The sequence below is a fragment of the Typopeltis vanoorti genome, chromosome 19 (assembly GCF_054136105.1).
Source record: "Typopeltis vanoorti isolate ZY-2024b chromosome 19, IOZ_Tvanoo_1.0, whole genome shotgun sequence".
Lineage (NCBI taxonomy): Eukaryota > Metazoa > Arthropoda > Arachnida > Uropygi > Thelyphonidae > Typopeltis > Typopeltis vanoorti.
The window spans coordinates 77,118,384-77,135,362 of NC_143567.1; the positions used below are offsets into that span (position 1 = coordinate 77,118,384).

The following is a 16,979-nucleotide window of genomic DNA, read 5'->3' on the forward strand; positions in this document are numbered from 1 at the left end:
GAATATTTGTTAGCAGCAATGGTAAGTTGTATACCATGAGTGAAGAAGAGGACACAATTTGGAGTAAAGTGGATGACAAACAATATTAAACAGGAATTGCATGCAAAAAAGAGGCTATGGAAGAGATATAAAGAGACAGGTGAAGAGAAGATGCATGAAGAATATAAGACACAGGCCAGAAGAGTGACTAGTGTGGTAAGGAAAGCGAAACTGGAATATGAGAGGAGATTGGCCCTAAGATCCAAAGAAAATCCTAGGGAATTTTTTAGCTATGTGGCCAGTAAGAGGAGAAATGACTGTGGAAGAATGATATTGTGGGATAAAAATGGGAATAGAGTGACTGATGCAGAGGACATAGTGGAATTGTTCAATGAACACTTTATTGGAGTATTTCATCCTAGAGGAGTCAGTTTTAATGCTAGAGGGATAGGGCAGGTTCGAGGTACAGGAGGAGAGTGTGTTTCAGATACTGAGTACTCTGGATGTCAGTAAAGCTTTGGGACTGGATAGTATTTCACCACGAGTTTTGAGAGAATGTGCTAGGGAATTGAAGTACCTTTAACCTGGCTTTTCAATGAAAGTCAGGTGGCGGGAAAGGTGCCCAGGGAATGGACGGAAGGTAAGATAGTGCCATTACATAAGGGTGGTAACAGACTGGAAGTGTCTAATTATAGGCCAGTTTGTGTGTCATCAGTAGTTGTTAAGATCTTGGAGAAAGTAGTGAGGGACCGTATACAGCATTGAGAAGATGAGGATAATGCTACCTGTGAGAGTCAACATGGATTTGTGAAAGGGTGCTCTTGTTTTAGCAATATGCTAGCCTTTTATAATAAAGTTACAAGAACATTAGATGAGGGAAAGGCATATAATGCAATTTTCTTAGACTTTAGATAAGCTGATATTTAAGTTGCAGCACATGGGTCTGGATGTCAGATTGGTCAACTGGATTCCGGATTGGCTGTCTGATAGGTATTAGAGAGTTGTGTATGGTGGAGCAGTTTCAAGGAGGCAGAGGGTTACAAGTGGGGTCCCACAGGGCTCAGTACTAGGACCTATATTGTTTAACCTTTATATCAATGACATTGCCAGTGGATTGCAAGGGGATATTCAGTTGTTTGCAGATGATGCGAAGCTGGGAAGGATTATTAGTAATAATGCAGATGCTGCAGCCCTGCAAGAGGATTTGAATAAGTTAGATAGATGGGCAAATGAATGGGGGGTATCAGTTTAATGCAGCAAAATGTACGGTCTTGAGGTTTGGGAAACATCGATGGGATGCTGCATACTCTATGGGAGGAGTTATACTGGAGGAAGTAGGGGAGACAAGAGATCTAGGGTTGATGATTGATAGAAACCTGAAATTTAGGGGACATATTGCAAAGGTGGTGAAGGTAACACAGAGGATTGCTGCAATTATGAGAAGGACACTGACCTGCAGAGATAAAACGGTTATCAATAACCAAATCTGAGAACAATAGTCTCTAATCAGACCACACTTAGACTATTGTTCTCAGATTTGGTCTCCAGGATTCGAAGGGGATAAATTAACCCTGGAAAGGGTACAAAAATGGATGACAAAGATGGTTTCAGGACTGTACAATTTTGGTTATGAGGATCGGCTGAGGGAATGTGGACCGCACAGTTTGGTGGATAGAAGGAGAGGTGATATGATTGAGACTTTTAAACTGTTGAGAGGTGGTTACAGGGTTGACACTGGAAAGTTATTTCGCTTGGTTGAATAGCGGGAAGGAGTGATGACAAGAGGCCATCCCTGGAAGTTATGAAAGGAAACTGTGAGCAAGAGGGTAAGGAGTGGTTTCTTTGCATGGAGGGTGGTTGAACCGTGGAATACATTGCCTGATGGAGTGGTGAGAGCGAGAACGGTCAATGAGTTTAAGGAATAGTATGATAGACTTTGTGTTTCTTGGGGGGGGGGGGACCTCCCACGATGAGTCTTTTGACTCCATGGAGGTCTGAATAATAATAATAAATGGAACATTATACAAAGCAATATACAGTCTATATGTAACTGTCAATCAGCAGTTAGAATTGTAGGAAATACAGGACAATGGTTTGATTTAAAATCAAGTGTAAGACAGGATGCACATTATCTCCACTTTTATTCATCATATATATAGGAATCACATTATGAAAAAAAGTGGCATTAAACATGATATCAAACTTATCTCTTTGCTTTATGCAGATAATGCTGTACTCCTAAAACACATCCAGTGCAAGTCTTCAGGATTCCCTAACTAAATTATATAATAGCTGTAACAAATTTGGCATGAAAATCAGTACTAAAAAGACAAAAACTATGAAAATAGGCAGAATACAGAAAACTTTAGCTGCATTCTATGGAGAACTTAATAGAACAAGTAAAATATTTCAGCTATTTAAGCACAGTTTTTAGTGAAGATGGAAAATTAAATTTTTGAAATAGACAACAGAATAAACAAAGCTGTGTGGTGGGAGTCAGCTGAATAAATTTATATGGAATAAGAGAGAGATTAACCTAAACACAAAACTAACAGTATACATGTCAGTGTAAAAACCAGTTTTAAATTATGCATCTGAGAGTTGGGTTAGAAATAAAGCCCTTGGATCAAAGACTAGAGACTATAGATATGAGAGTTCTGAGAAAAATGAGAGGAGTGAGCTGATGGCATCAATGACAGAATCATATTAAAAATGAAGATATTAGAAAGGAACTCGACATTATTAGCTTTCAAGAATGTGTCAGCAGAGCTAACCTAAGGTGGTATGGCTAATTAAATAGCATGGGTGAGGAAAGGTTATCAAAACAGGTGTTTCATGCTAAGATGGCAGGAAAGGGACCCAGAGGAAGACCAAGGTCTAGGTGAATTGATTCAATCAGAAGTTACTTAGATATGACAATATTGAAATGCTTGCAAGTCAGACTAATTTGGAGGAAAACTGTTGATAAGGGCTTAATAATAATGCCAACTAAATCATGTAGTGCTGTCATAGTAGCCCGAACACCTCTTGAGGGTACACATCAGGAAATTGATATTGCTGGCGACACAGAGAGGTGTTGTAACAGGCACACATACTTTACAGTCATGTATGTAATTCTCTCTTTTCCTTTTTTTTGTATTGATCAAACCATTACAATTTCAACAATATATATAAAAAAATTCAGGGATGAAAAGAGTGCAAGTTTTTGATGACATGTAATGTGAAAACTATGGATATCCACAATCTTTACAGCATGGTTTCAGAAACCTTATTCCAATCTTTCTTTCAAAAACTGCATCATTTCCAGTATATGAAATATATCTCATCCATATAATTCAATAGTGTGCATCTCCAAACAAGGCTGAAATTGTTATTATTTCTCAACTTCCATGGAGTCACAAGACTCATAATGGGAGGCCAATACAAAGTCTATCACACCACTCCTTAAACTCATCCACTGTTTACACATTCACCACCCTCTCAGGCAATGCATTTCATGCTCCTACTCTCCATGCAAAAAACTTACTTCTTACCCTTTTACTCACCACTCCCTTTTTGCAACTTCCAGGGATTCTATCAAAACTTGTTTTCATTTTGTGTCCCATTGCAACCTAAAATATAATAGAACAAATACAAATGTTGGATGATATTAAAGTGAAAAAAAAAAAAAATCTTGAGCTATACAACTGAATAAAATAAGCACTTTTTCAGCAGTTCATTTACAGCTTTTCTGAAAGCTTAGCAATGGAGTTAAGTTTTAACTGTTAACTCAGAATGTCCTACATTCCGAAATATATAAAACAACAAAAATATATATTGAAAGTTTATTTTTCACTTGGTTAGACTATAATAAATTTAGTTTAATCCTTGATCCAGTGTGAGCAAACAAAGTTTACGCCTGAAAATATCTTCAGGACTGAGGTAAGGTAGTGCAACTCGCAGCAAAGGTGGATCAAGCTCTCAACTCCTTGTCCCAGTATCTCCCATAATGCATAGCACATCTCCTTGCAGACATGTATACTGCTATGCATTAAGGGGAGGGGGGCATTACCCATACTGGTTTTGATCTTTATTAAGGTCTCGTAAGTGGGAGCAAAATATATATTTTTGCTGTATGAAAGCTAGATGCGAACGGTTACTCTGACATTTGAAAGAGAACCTTGAGTAAAGTCAAACAAAAAAAAAAATGTCAAGAGATAGGCATACTTAAAGAAAAAAGCAATTAAAAAGAGTGGAAGTTTACAGAATAACACCTAAGGCAGCTGATGAACAATTTAATGTATTTATAATCAGTGAAAAGCAGCCAAATTTAAAAAAAAGAAGATAGCATTTAGTCTTTTCTGTTATGGTAACACACAAAATTGAATGTTCATCTAAAAAGGATGAAATTTGCAATACTGCATTTTATATTAATCCGCTACCATGTGGGGTTCAGGTCCATTCATCAGCTCTCAGAAAACCTGAAGCTTTTTTTTTTTTTTTTTTAATTTAGTATTACATGGTCCCTTTCAAATTCCCAGGCCATTCACAATTCTACCTCAGAATTTCGTATAATGAATTGTCTTTTGACTCTGGTTCATGAGTGGAGTGTGCATGGCAAAAAGGAAATATTTATTGGAAAAAGTTTATTTATCCATATTTTCACCTTTCACTACTTCTTTTTGAAATTCAGTTTCTTTGTTAATATACAAAAAATCTTTTCAATCAATCTGTCATTAAAATCTTCCGATTTTAATGACAGATTGATTTTTTTTTTTTTTTTAATTTAGTATTACATGGTCCCTTTCAAATTCCCAGGCCATTCACAATTCTACCTCAGAATTTCGTATAATGAATTGTCTTTTGACTCTGGTTCTGGATATATGAAATATATCTCATCCATATAATTCAATAGTGTGCATCTCCAAACAAGGCTGAAATTGTTATTATTTCTCAACTTCCATGGAGTCACAAGACTCATAATGGGAGGCCAATACAAAGTCTATCACACCACTCCTTAAACTCATCCACTGTTTACACATTCACCACCCTCTCAGGCAATGCATTTCATGCTCCTACTCTCCATGCAAAAAACTTACTTCTTACCCTTTTACTCACCACTCCCTTTTTGCAACTTCCAGGGATTCTATCAAAACTTGTTTTCATTTTGTGTCCCATTGCAACCTAAAATATAATAGAACAAATACAAATGTTGGATGATATTAAAGTGAAAAAAAAAAAAAATCTTGAGCTATACAACTGAATAAAAAAAGTTTTCTGTCATTAAAATCTTCCGATTTTAATGACAGAAACGTTTTGTCTTATGTATGGACAGACGTAGTGTAGAAACGTTTTGTCTTATGTATGGACATGGCTTTTTTCCCCCTAGGAGAGTTTTCAGTATTCTGGATTTTTTTAAGTATAACACATTAATTCCAAGAATAGATTTGTACAAAAATAAAGTCCACTGAAGCACACTGACAGAGAAACTATGATAATGAATTATATAATACTTCTGATTTAGTCTTGTCAATCAGAATTCTCATTTATCACCCTAGTAGTGCAATTAACTGTTCCATACAATTTTTTTTCAATGATGTAAATATAATTTCTGCAGAGGTTGCGATGCTTGATTTTGCTTATTGTAAGCGTTATTAGGATAATCACAGCTAAATGATTCAGAAAACATAGAAACGTTTCATGTAAAAAAAAAAAGTTTTTTTTTTTTTTTTTTTTTTACTATTATACATTTTGATGTCTTATGTATAGCATTCTGTCGATATTTATTCATTTACCACCAAAAACTTTAAATGTCAGTGGACCTCTCCGCTATGTTTTTTTATAAAAATAATAAATTCATAATATGCATTCATAATTTGCAATATAATACTTATGTATAACGTATATTTATTTTCAATATGTCTAAATTTTTATGTCACATTATATCAACTATTAATAAATTCTGTTGCTCCATACATTTTATTACACTAAATATTTAACTTTAAATTTGGCAAAGTGGGACAATTCATCAATTTCATGACGAACTATCTTCGCGTTCACTTTCAGACCCTACCCTTGTATTCCTGGTAGTCCATTCTGCTTTCGTAGAGTAATTTTATATACCAGTAAGATTAGCAAAAAGTTAAATAACCGACACACCAGAGACTTTCACAGACCGAATGGTAAAGGTGTATGCGGGGGTTGTCGACTTTTCGAACTCTTAACCTGTAACATTTTCCTTTCATTTACTTTAAAGAAAATACTGTAGCTGAATTTCAAACCCGATAGCCTATTTTACTGGAAGTGATCTGTATGCAAAATGTTCATACACAGTCAAGCACACGTCGATGAAAATTAGAAATCGCTGTTCCACAATACATTCACCGATACAAATTTTTTTTAAAGTATTCCAACAGAAAGGGTCTAAATTCCACGAAAGACTGACAACAATAGCACATTATGTTGTCTGAAATGTTATTTATATTTCAATATAATTCAAGAAAACTTTTATAAGAAATGGAATTACCCTTCCCTACCCCGCAGAAAAGAGAAATACAGCTTTTCTTTCATTACAACTACGTAGTAATTAGTTATAAATAAATAAAAAATAAAAGAAATAATTAAGAGCTTTGCAGCAAACCGTTAGTATATCAAGCAATCATTCTTCATGGGCGCGTGGGTTGTGCGTCATCTCTATTTTGATTGGCTAGGAGAGTAGTCGGAGTCACGACGCTAACGCCAAAATCGCTCCAGGTCAAGTCAAGCAGAATGCGGTACAGACCAATTAGTAAAGGATATAAAACAGAAGTTCAATCTTCACCTATATTTTACAAATTTAAATGTATATTATACGTTATATTATTATATTTTACAGTTACAACTAATAATGGTGTCGATTTATTGTGAAAACATAACTCCTAAGTACCTTAAAAAGTATGGAGTGACAGTAGAGGTTCAAGAGAGATTTGATTCTATTTCGATCTTATTTTTAGTTATTTTACTTACTTTACAAACTACACATGCTTACCTTTGATAAAGCGTGCCAAATGTTTAGCAGAGAAGAAAGAATCTATTTTTCGAACTACTTTATATAAATAAAATGATCAGTTAGAAACAGTCACCCCGCTTGAATGTGCATTCAAGTCGATGCGCATTCCGAACAGCACAGGAAACGGAGCGGTCTTACAAGTAGCCGGAAGAATGCGGGATTGTCCACTTTTAAAAATAGGGTAAGACAGCTTCGTGAAGGGAGATTGAAAGTTCAACGAATCTGCTGGCTTGAAGCGATGCGAATCAGGAGGGTAGATAAAAACCGATTATTAGTAATAGTGTGTTAAAGCAGAGCAAATTATTATACGTAGATATACTGTGTGTTTAATATATTATAAACTCTCCAAACATCTGAATTTGCAGAGGATTGGACTAAATGCATTAATACTTTACTTTTTGAATGAAATCAGTATTTTGATTTCGGTATAATAGTATGCATTAACTGCACAACTATGGGCTTTTTTTAAAGGTTAAACCAGTATCTAAGCAGAGTTCTGAAGAATGAAAGTTGCCAAAATTTTGGAAAAGAGTGCGGTACCGGTTGAATAGTTTTGAAGGAAACTCTCAATAAAAACTGTACTTCATCTCATCCTCTGCTAAGGCCCGATGGTCTGTACAAACAAAGGCCCAATTTTTATTAGGATTGGAAGATTAATGGTCTCTTTGTTCTTCGGACCCTTTGTCTGTTTTGCAATGAGAATGTTTTAGTCAACTTTCAGGGAGAAACAGCTGTCCTCCCTGAAATAATAAAATTACTATTTCTCATCCAGTGTCAGTAGACCCTTGACAGCTTTAGATACGATCCTTACAACTTTATAAATGCACTTCAGATAAGGTGGGTTTTATTTGCCTGTTTCATAATAGGATCTCCTACTTTCGGGCCTGGCATTGCATGGTTTCGCGATATGGTACTTATACTATTAGGGAGATTGCTCTAAGCAGATTATTATTGTTATTTCGTGACACCTCCATCAATGGTGTAGCTAGAGCTTTTGCCACATGGAGTGGTCCTTGAGTTTGCCGCCCCTCTCGATACACACCAGAAGGCCTATCTTCATTCATTCCCACTGTCTGTATTACATAACCACCACTAGGTCATCTACTATATTAGTATAGTAGTTTTGTCTGTTAAATTTTTTTTTTTTTTTTTGGCCATTTACAGAATGTTGCATAAGTTCTACAGTGTGGTAATCTTTTATAGTGCAATTATGGATAGTTTTTTAGCATTTCACAAAAAAAAAATCACAGTTTTTTTTCTTTATGGTGAAAGGAGGAGGGGGGGAGCATGATCGCATTCCACTGTCTCTATGCATGTGCAAAGTGAGAATATCAAAAAAAAAAAAACCCTTTCAGGATCTAAACACGTTAGGATGACCTGAATGTCCCTAATCACAGAAAAGTGACTACCAAACTGTGATACTGTACAATGTGAGGCCAAAGACCCAAAGGAACCTACAAAGAAGTAAATTATATGATTGTGGTAATGGATAAGTATTAATTTTTAGTAGAATTTTTAACCATGAACTGATACAAGGTCAGCTCTCCAATATTATTATTACATGACACCTCTTTGGGTCTCATGACTCATGTTGTAAGGGTACTCTCTACACAACCCTACATGATCCATCGTCTGTTACTACACAGTATTTTCTATTAATTACGTGGGTTTACCTGTTTGGTGGGAGAAAATCCGTTCTACACATCCATATGAGATTGGCTACTTCACCTTCAACTGCAATCCATGAAAATAGATCCTTGCCATTATGACTAGAATCGAATCTCAGTCATCAAAGAGTGCAAGGCCCGTCATTCTACGAAAATGTTATAGAGAAATATAGTTTAATATCATCGAGTCAGATGTTTTGTTATTATCAGTCTTTTATTTTTTTCCTCCTTGTTGATATATTCCGAATTTCATGAGTTATGAACTCTAATAAGACGAAAATTCTTAGAACTACACGAAATTATTCATTTCCTGATCTCTCTTTTTGGTAACTACTGTCGAAAGTAGAAAGTAGTAATAGTACTATTTCACACGATCTTTGTTTACTTCGGTAACGTAAGGGTAACATTTATTTGGAATGCGTATGTATGTTCTTCGTTTGGAATTACAGCTGTCCGATAAAAAAGAGGTCTGCGTGTTAGTTTTATCTCATATTATAAATAAAATTCAAAATCTCAGTAAAATTTTTACTGAGATTTTGAGATAAGTGCTTATTTATTTATGCGTAGTATTTAATTTTCTAATAGCGCCTCCGTAGCGCAATTGGAAGAACGACGGTACATTGCGCCCTTCGAGTGGAATAGGCTTAAGTTCGATTCTCGTCGCGACGGGAGGAATCTTTATCTGGTCGATTTCAGTCGATGGTGAGTTAGCCGATCTCATACGGAGGTAGCAGGGTTTTTTCTCCCGGAAACTCGGGTTTTTCATCCCGCATACATACAAATCGGCCCTTCAGAACACACGCAATTTACAGACAACAATTACTAGTTGTGGTGGTGTTGGAGGTGGGCGGTAGATGGCGTTGATTCGTAGTAGAGGTAAGGTGTAGAGATCGTTGAAGATGTCCTCCCGCGATGAGTCTTCGGACTCCTTGGAGGTATCAGGAATAATAATAATAATAATAATAATAATAATATTTGTTACGAGTACTGCAAATATAGAGGGCCACAAGTAGTCAAGATGCTAGTCTACAAATTCTTTTAAGGTAATTGCGGTTCTATTAGAAACATTTGTCATTATTAAAGAACAAATGTTTCAAAGTAAATGCTTTAAGACACACGATTTAAAATTATAGTTACTTTTTACTTTTTTTTAAAAGAGATGTAGTTTATAGTTTGTGTTAAATGTATTTCTTCTTCAATGAGTCTTTGACTTAAAGAGAATTGTAACAATATGCTTTATCTCGTTCTCTAAAAATTGAAGGCTTTCATGAACTTCACCTTAAGAGTTGAGAATTTCTGCGCCACTATTCGTTTATGCGTCAATTTTCACTTTCTTAATATGCTAATAGGTTTGTAATATCTTTTGATTTTTTTTTAAAGTCAAAATAAATGTTTTTTTCGTGTTGAAATATATATAGTAGTTATTGATTATCACTTTAATTCAATATAAAGTTTTCTTTGTTATTATTATTATTATTGTAACACGTTACATACTTTTAGAAATAATATTATAAGAATTCTCGCATAATCCCTTTGCAAAATAAATACAGATAAAATAAATAAATAAAAATATATTAAATAAATTAAATTAAAAATATAGAATTGAATTAATCATGTTATTGAGAATATTATCAAGAAGAAAGGAAGAGAAATTATTATAAATTTTATAATTTTATAGCGAAACGAGAAAATTATTTTCATATGAAATATGAAACGTTTCGGAAAGATTCTGAGAGCATATAAAAAATGCACCCTTTGGCATAAGTTGCACTACTTAAAAACACGAACTTTAACTAAGAGCTTGCCTATTCGGTTTATTTATTTTAAAAAAAAAAATTTATTTATTTATATTAGTAATAGTAGCCATTGAAACTAAAAATTTCGCTAGCCACTGTTTCGAATTGTTGGTTCTCATATATTTATGTATTAAATAGAAGAAGAAGCTTTAAATGGCGCAATATCGAATTTAAAGGACTGCAGAATAATGTAAGCAGTTTCACAAGCAGAAGCGATGTTGCTAACGAATCAGAAATATTTCATAATTTTAGAAATAATATCAGACAGAATCAGTACACTGACAATCCAGATACTAAGCCCCGTGGAACCTCACTTGTGACCTTTCCTTCTTCCTGATGCTGCTCTCCATAACTCTCTGATATCTGTCAAGCAGCCCGTTCGGTCCACTGGCCTGATATTTAAAATTTTAAATCTGATGTAGCAATCTATCAAATGCTTTTGGAAAATCAAGAAAAATTACAGTGTATGCATTTCCTTCATCCACCATTTCTGTTACTATGTTATAAAGGGCCTCTGATAAAGCGAACCGCATATTTAAAAAGACACCAGAAGTTTTTCAAAGAAACTGTTTTTTTTTTCTTTTCTTTTCTATTATTAGACTCCAACTTAGACATACACATGGAAAGAATTACAATTAAAATTAATTTATTCAAAGGTTTAAAGTGTGATATGTCTGGAAATAGTTTGGAAGGATCATCCAAGGAGATGAGAGATTTTTCACTGATCTCGTCTTTTCCTTGATATATTAGTTTCCAAATTTCTTAACAACATCCTCTTTTAACTATAGAATAACACGTATACCACAGTAAAATAAATTTTATTTTAAATTAAATTAAATGACATCCTGTTTTGTAATGAAAAAGTTGTAAACTTACTCCTATCCCTTATCATAAAAGCAACGCAAAATTATTATTATTATTCCTGACACCTCCAAGGAGTCCGAAGACTCATCGCGGAGGACGTCTACAACTGTCTCAACCACTACACCGAACCTCTACTACGAATCCTCTCCATCAACGCCATCTACCGCCCACCTCCACCACCACTACAACTAGTATTCTATGTCTGTAAATTGCGTGTGTTCTGAAGGGCCGATTTGTCTGTATGCGGGATGAAAAACCCGAGTTGCTGGGAGAAAAAACCCTGCTACCTCCGTATGAGATCGGCTAACTCACCTTCGATTGAAAATCGTCCAGATAAAGATTCCTCCCGTCGCGACGAGAATCGAACTTAGGCCTATTCCAATCGAAGAGCGCAATGTACTGTCGTTCTTCCAATTGCGCTACGGAGGCGCTTTAGTTACCTTTAGTTATCCTATGTATGTTATTTAGTTAAATTAAATGGCATTTAATTTTGTAACATACAAATAAATCATTAAATCGTACACAAAAGAAATAAAAAAGCATAGATGTTTTAATAAAAAGCATGGCTATTTAAGTTTAAAATAAAAGCATAGATATATAGATATTTAAAAAAAAACGAGATAAGTTAAAATTAAAATTAAAATTAAAATAAGTTAAAATCAGAATAAAAATACTTTATGTAAAGAATGAGCGTGTTTTTCTCTGCACAACATTTGCGCCTACCTTTCCCTAACATTTTTGAAAATGTATTAGATTTCAAAATGGAATATAACTTGGGCCAGGGCTATCCAACCTTAGGTAATCCGAGGGCCGCATTAGAAAAAAAAATATCCGAGGGCCGCATCACAATGCGAATCTAATAATTTGGTGAGTAGCAGCGACACAACCTCGAAAGCTGAATAAACGAGCAACACAAATCGCGCGCTCACGTTCCCCGTGAGCGCCCGGAGCATGCGCGTTGGAACAAAACAGTGTAAGAACGCTTCTTTGAATATTTGAAAAACACGTGGGTATATACTGATGTAAAAACACCAAATAAAATTATCGACATCGAGATTATCAATTAGTGATAGAATTAAAATATCTAATGCGCATTCGATTCAAATTGTTATTTTATTTATGCGCTCGTGAAAATCAAAAACCCGGCGGGCCGCACAAAATCGCACTGCGGGTGGTGCTTTGGATAACCATGACTTAGGGCATATCCAAATAGCATGGTCTCAGAGCAACACAATGCCATAGTACTGCAGCTAATCCTTTCTACACGGTCTGCTATGTCCTTCAACTGCAAGTACTGCGTCGATATTATGAGGATATTTCAAGTATCTCATACAGAGGCTTCTTCCCAGTATATAAAAATTCTTAGTTGTCTTTTACGGTGAACAACACATTCCTTCCCCACCTGCAAACTGTTTTAGATGAACTTTCTTTCACGAACTCACTCCCATCACATTCTGTTTCCACCTGATATGTTTTCTGTATGCATTTCATGGGTGATCTTTACTGAACCAACTACTATCATTTCCTCCACTTTCCTCTAAGCTCTAAACATTGGTCAACATCTATTCACAAAACTACCAAACCAGCTTCTGGCCCTCTGTAATTCTGTCTACTTTTGTCCTATGAAAACTCCTATGGACAAAATATTAGAAATAGGGATGATGGAAAGTTGACGCTGGCATTCCCCGCACAGAGTGAAACGTACCCCAACTGAACATAGAGGGTAAATAGGTAGACATCGGGGATTCCCAACAGCGTATCGCATATATCGCATATTCCCAGCAGCGTAAATGTGGCGATCTTAGCGACTTTGATCATGGACGTATTATCGGCGCAAGACAGATGGATCATTCTATCGCGTTAGACTCTAGGTTCTCAAGAGTCTACCGCGAGTATACCATCAACGGATGTACCAGCGCAAAGCGAGCAAGTGATGTCCGGCACACGCCATTACTGACCGGGGTCCACGTAGACTGTCCAGGCTCGTAGAGACCAACCGCAGGACAACGGCAGCGCAAATCACATGTCGGAGGTCCAAGCAGCATCAGCTTACAAACGCTAAGGCATACCCTGCATACCATAGGCTAAGAAAGATGACACCCTAATCGTGTACCACTGTTCACAGCTTATCGTCGTGCATTGCGCCTTGCTTGGTGTCGGGGCCATTAAAACTGGACCACTGCAGACTGGTCCAGAGTCGTGGAATCTGATGAATCCGGTTATCAGTCGCACCGAGCGACTGATAACCGGATTCATCAGATTACACGACTGGAGGGATTCGGGTGTAGCTTTGGCAGTATGGCCATGGCCCGTCGTGGCAGATCGACTCTGTGATGGTTTGGGGAGCCTTCTCATGTGACACATTAGGTCACTTAGTGTACCTGGAGAGGTCTTTAAATGCTACGAGCTAGCTGATCACCTACATACTTTCATGGCCTTTGCACATCATGCAGCTGATGGTCTGTTGCATCAGGACAAGGTTCCACCCCACCAGTCCACAACCACCTAGGCATTGCTCGAGGAATATTCATCTGAGTTTGGGACTATCCACTGTTCCCCAAGGTTCCCCGGATTAAAATCCGATCCAATCTCTCTGGGATGCCATAGAGCAAGACATGAGGTCCATGTATCTGGGACCGACGTCTAAGGCGCAGTTGTGGACAATGCTGCAAGAGGCATAGCTGGAATTTATATATTTATTCGTGTGAGGTTCCCCCCGTTCCTCGACTGCCCCTTAGGACCGATTGAGCCCCTCTTACTGAGGGCTTGAGTACTATATCCTATGAATGTAGCCTGTGTGTTCACGGGGCCGGTTTTCCTGCTTCTGGTATGAAAAAAAAAACAGGTAAACTGGAGGGGATAACCCTGTTGTCCACGCCCAGGACCAACTAACTTGGCTGTGGCTGAGAAAGATCCTTAAGCTCCTCACGTCATCGTAGAGAAGAATCGAACCTAGGACACTCCTTCCCCAGGCAAATGGTTGTGAAGCGAATAGTCACTAAGCTAACCATGCAGACATGGCTGGAATGACCTTCGACATCTGGTGGAGTCAATGCCTTAGAGAGAAATCAGCTAATGTTTCTTATTCCCTTATAGGGAATAGGCGAGGCCGTTTTAGCCCAATCTGACTTTTGGAGACTGAGTGGGCTGTTCAATCTCCACTGGCAACCAATCAGAAATAACTTGCCCAAGGCTATCACTAATTAAGAGGCATGCAATGATGAGACGGCTTACAAGTGCGCCATCTCGTGCTACCTAACCCTAACACGATATTTTTAATGTCTGAAAATAATGTGAGTTCTACGGTCGATTTTCTTGAGTTTCCGAGAAAAAAACCCACTTATTCGTACCAAAGATCGACTAACTCTGGAACCGGTAGAAAAAGATTAGAAAAGGTTCCTCTAGTCGGCGACTAGAATCGAATCACGAAGCCCTTTCTTCGGGCGATCTATCTATCTATTTATCTATATCTATCTATGACGCTGAAGTGTGCAGACGTGTCCAAGGTCGCTCTTGCCTAAAGTTGTATTTTGTGCGGTCGAATACGTCAATCAACTTCAAGATTTATACCTACATAATCGTAAGCACCTAATCTATCGCGTTAAAAAATTAGTTTTCTAAATTTGTGAAGCTAGGAAAAGTTATATTAAATTTTAAATTTTAAAATCTTTGTTCGTGTGCTTATTGTTACAACGGTATGCCTTCGAGTACCGGGAATTTGTGATAGCTTGCGTTTCCCCTTATTCGCCCGAAGCAATGGCCAGTATAAACCACAGCATATCACCACCAGCAGCAGCCGGTCCACGCCCGAGCTCAGCAGGAATCGGTCAAAGGTTGCAGAATTCCGATCAAGGAAAAGACGCCAGCCACAGCCCCAGAGAAGGAAAAGACATCAGTCTCATCCCCCCCAGACAACAACGGACAAAGGTCAGTACTCTCTGTCTCCTATGCTAACATTGTAGCTAATACTTCCGCGCGAATTAATACTACTGCAACAATGACCACCGCGCGCACAAACGTTCACCCAGCCAACTGCTTTTCCCGAGATAACGGAATTGTAATTTTCGCAATCGAAAATACCCCACTGGAAAAGTATCTAGACACAGTAGCTCAACATGTTCCCCCAAAAAATATAACTCACATTTCAAGAGATGCTGGAACCGTTCAATTGTACTTTAACAACGCATCTTGGTCTGAGACATTAATTGAAAAGGGAATAGACATCGGAGCATGCCACGTGAATGTCTCACCAATCGCAATTGCTCCCACAAAAGTAACAGTGTCAAATGTCCCACCGGAAATAAGCCATCAAATGCTTCGCGGATTACTATCAAAATACGGCGCAGTGACAGGTAAAATCCGAACGCTACGCGCCTCTACAACTAGGCCTGAATTCGCTCACATCAAGAGCTTTAGAAGACAGGCTCTAATGCACTTTGGCGACAATACAATCGGCTCCATACCCAAAATAATCAACACAGAAATAGACGCAGTACCCCACACCTTTTATATTACTGTTGCTGCTCAGTGCTTTTACTGCCACGAAGGAGGCCATGTAAGGAAGTTATGCCCGTATATACCCAGAAATGAGAAACCGGTTAACAATACTACCAACCCTAGCGGATCAGAGAATCAGAAGCAACAAGCAGCCAACCCCAAAAAACAGAGCATCCTTAACAAACAACAAAGATCTCAAGGAAACAGCTCTCAGTCCAGTACCGAGGAGACAAAATCAAGTGGTAGCACCAAAGAAACCCAACTTTTGAAAGAACCTCCACCAACATCGATTAAAAGCAATCCTAGAGAAAAGGAAACGGAACACAGACAACTAACTAACTCTGATAAAGATACAAATAACGAAGAGGAGCAAGAAACAAAAACGGAAAAAAAGCCAAAGACAAACCAGCGCAGCTGCAGCAGGGAACCTTTGCCTTCAAGCATTCTGGAACCCTCCCAATAGCCCGTAGAGGGGGGATGAAGAGATCGAGCTTCTTGAGTCCTCAGATGATGAAGAGGAAACTGGAAATGCAGGTCTTCCTCACACTGAAGGCCCACTTACAAGTGAGCAGCTTCAGAGCTTTCTTAAAAAAGTTCGAGGCTCTTCACAAAAACTGCTGACAGCCTGTGACTACACCGCTGACATCAGTGGCCTTATCACCCAGCTGGAAGAATTAAGAATTATTCTGGCAGGAAAAAGAGGGAGAAAAACCACAAATCTCAGGAAAAGGATATACTACCTGATAAACGGGCTTGAATCCCAGCGGCAGCGTAACTACCCGTAAAGGATGTGAGGATTACCACACCAAATAAAACAAAACCATAAAAGTAATGAGCACCTCAATAAACCTTCTCTCACTAAACGCTAGAGGATGTGCCACACCACTGTGAAACAGGCTGGTCCAGCAGCATATCCTTGCCCACCAGCCAGAAATAGTTATGCTGCAGGAAAGAAACAAACTTCCATTGCAACAGCAAAGCTTCATATCAACACTGGAAGTACTGGCCTTATACCATGCACTACTGTCCTGCCATACAACTTCATGGATCTGGAGTCAGCATTGGAATTCACCAAAAACAGCGCTCTAAAAGTAGAAATAATCGATACCTTTCCTGGGTGTGCAATATATGCACTCATTACAACTCAGA

The 16,979-nt window shown here is 37.6% G+C and overlaps 1 protein-coding gene across 1 annotated transcript in view; it reads right to left on the reverse strand.

The window, feature by feature from the left end:
- Positions 1-8,397: 8,397 nt before the first annotated feature.
- Positions 8,398-16,979, reverse strand: part of LOC150096265 (large ribosomal subunit protein eL24-like) — a 61,716-nt gene continuing 53,134 nt past the window's right edge. The window contains exon 4 of the mRNA XM_090409016.1: positions 8,398-8,460. Coding sequence (XP_090265142.1) covers positions 8,398-8,460 — 63 coding nt within the window. The remainder of the gene's footprint in view (positions 8,461-16,979) is intronic.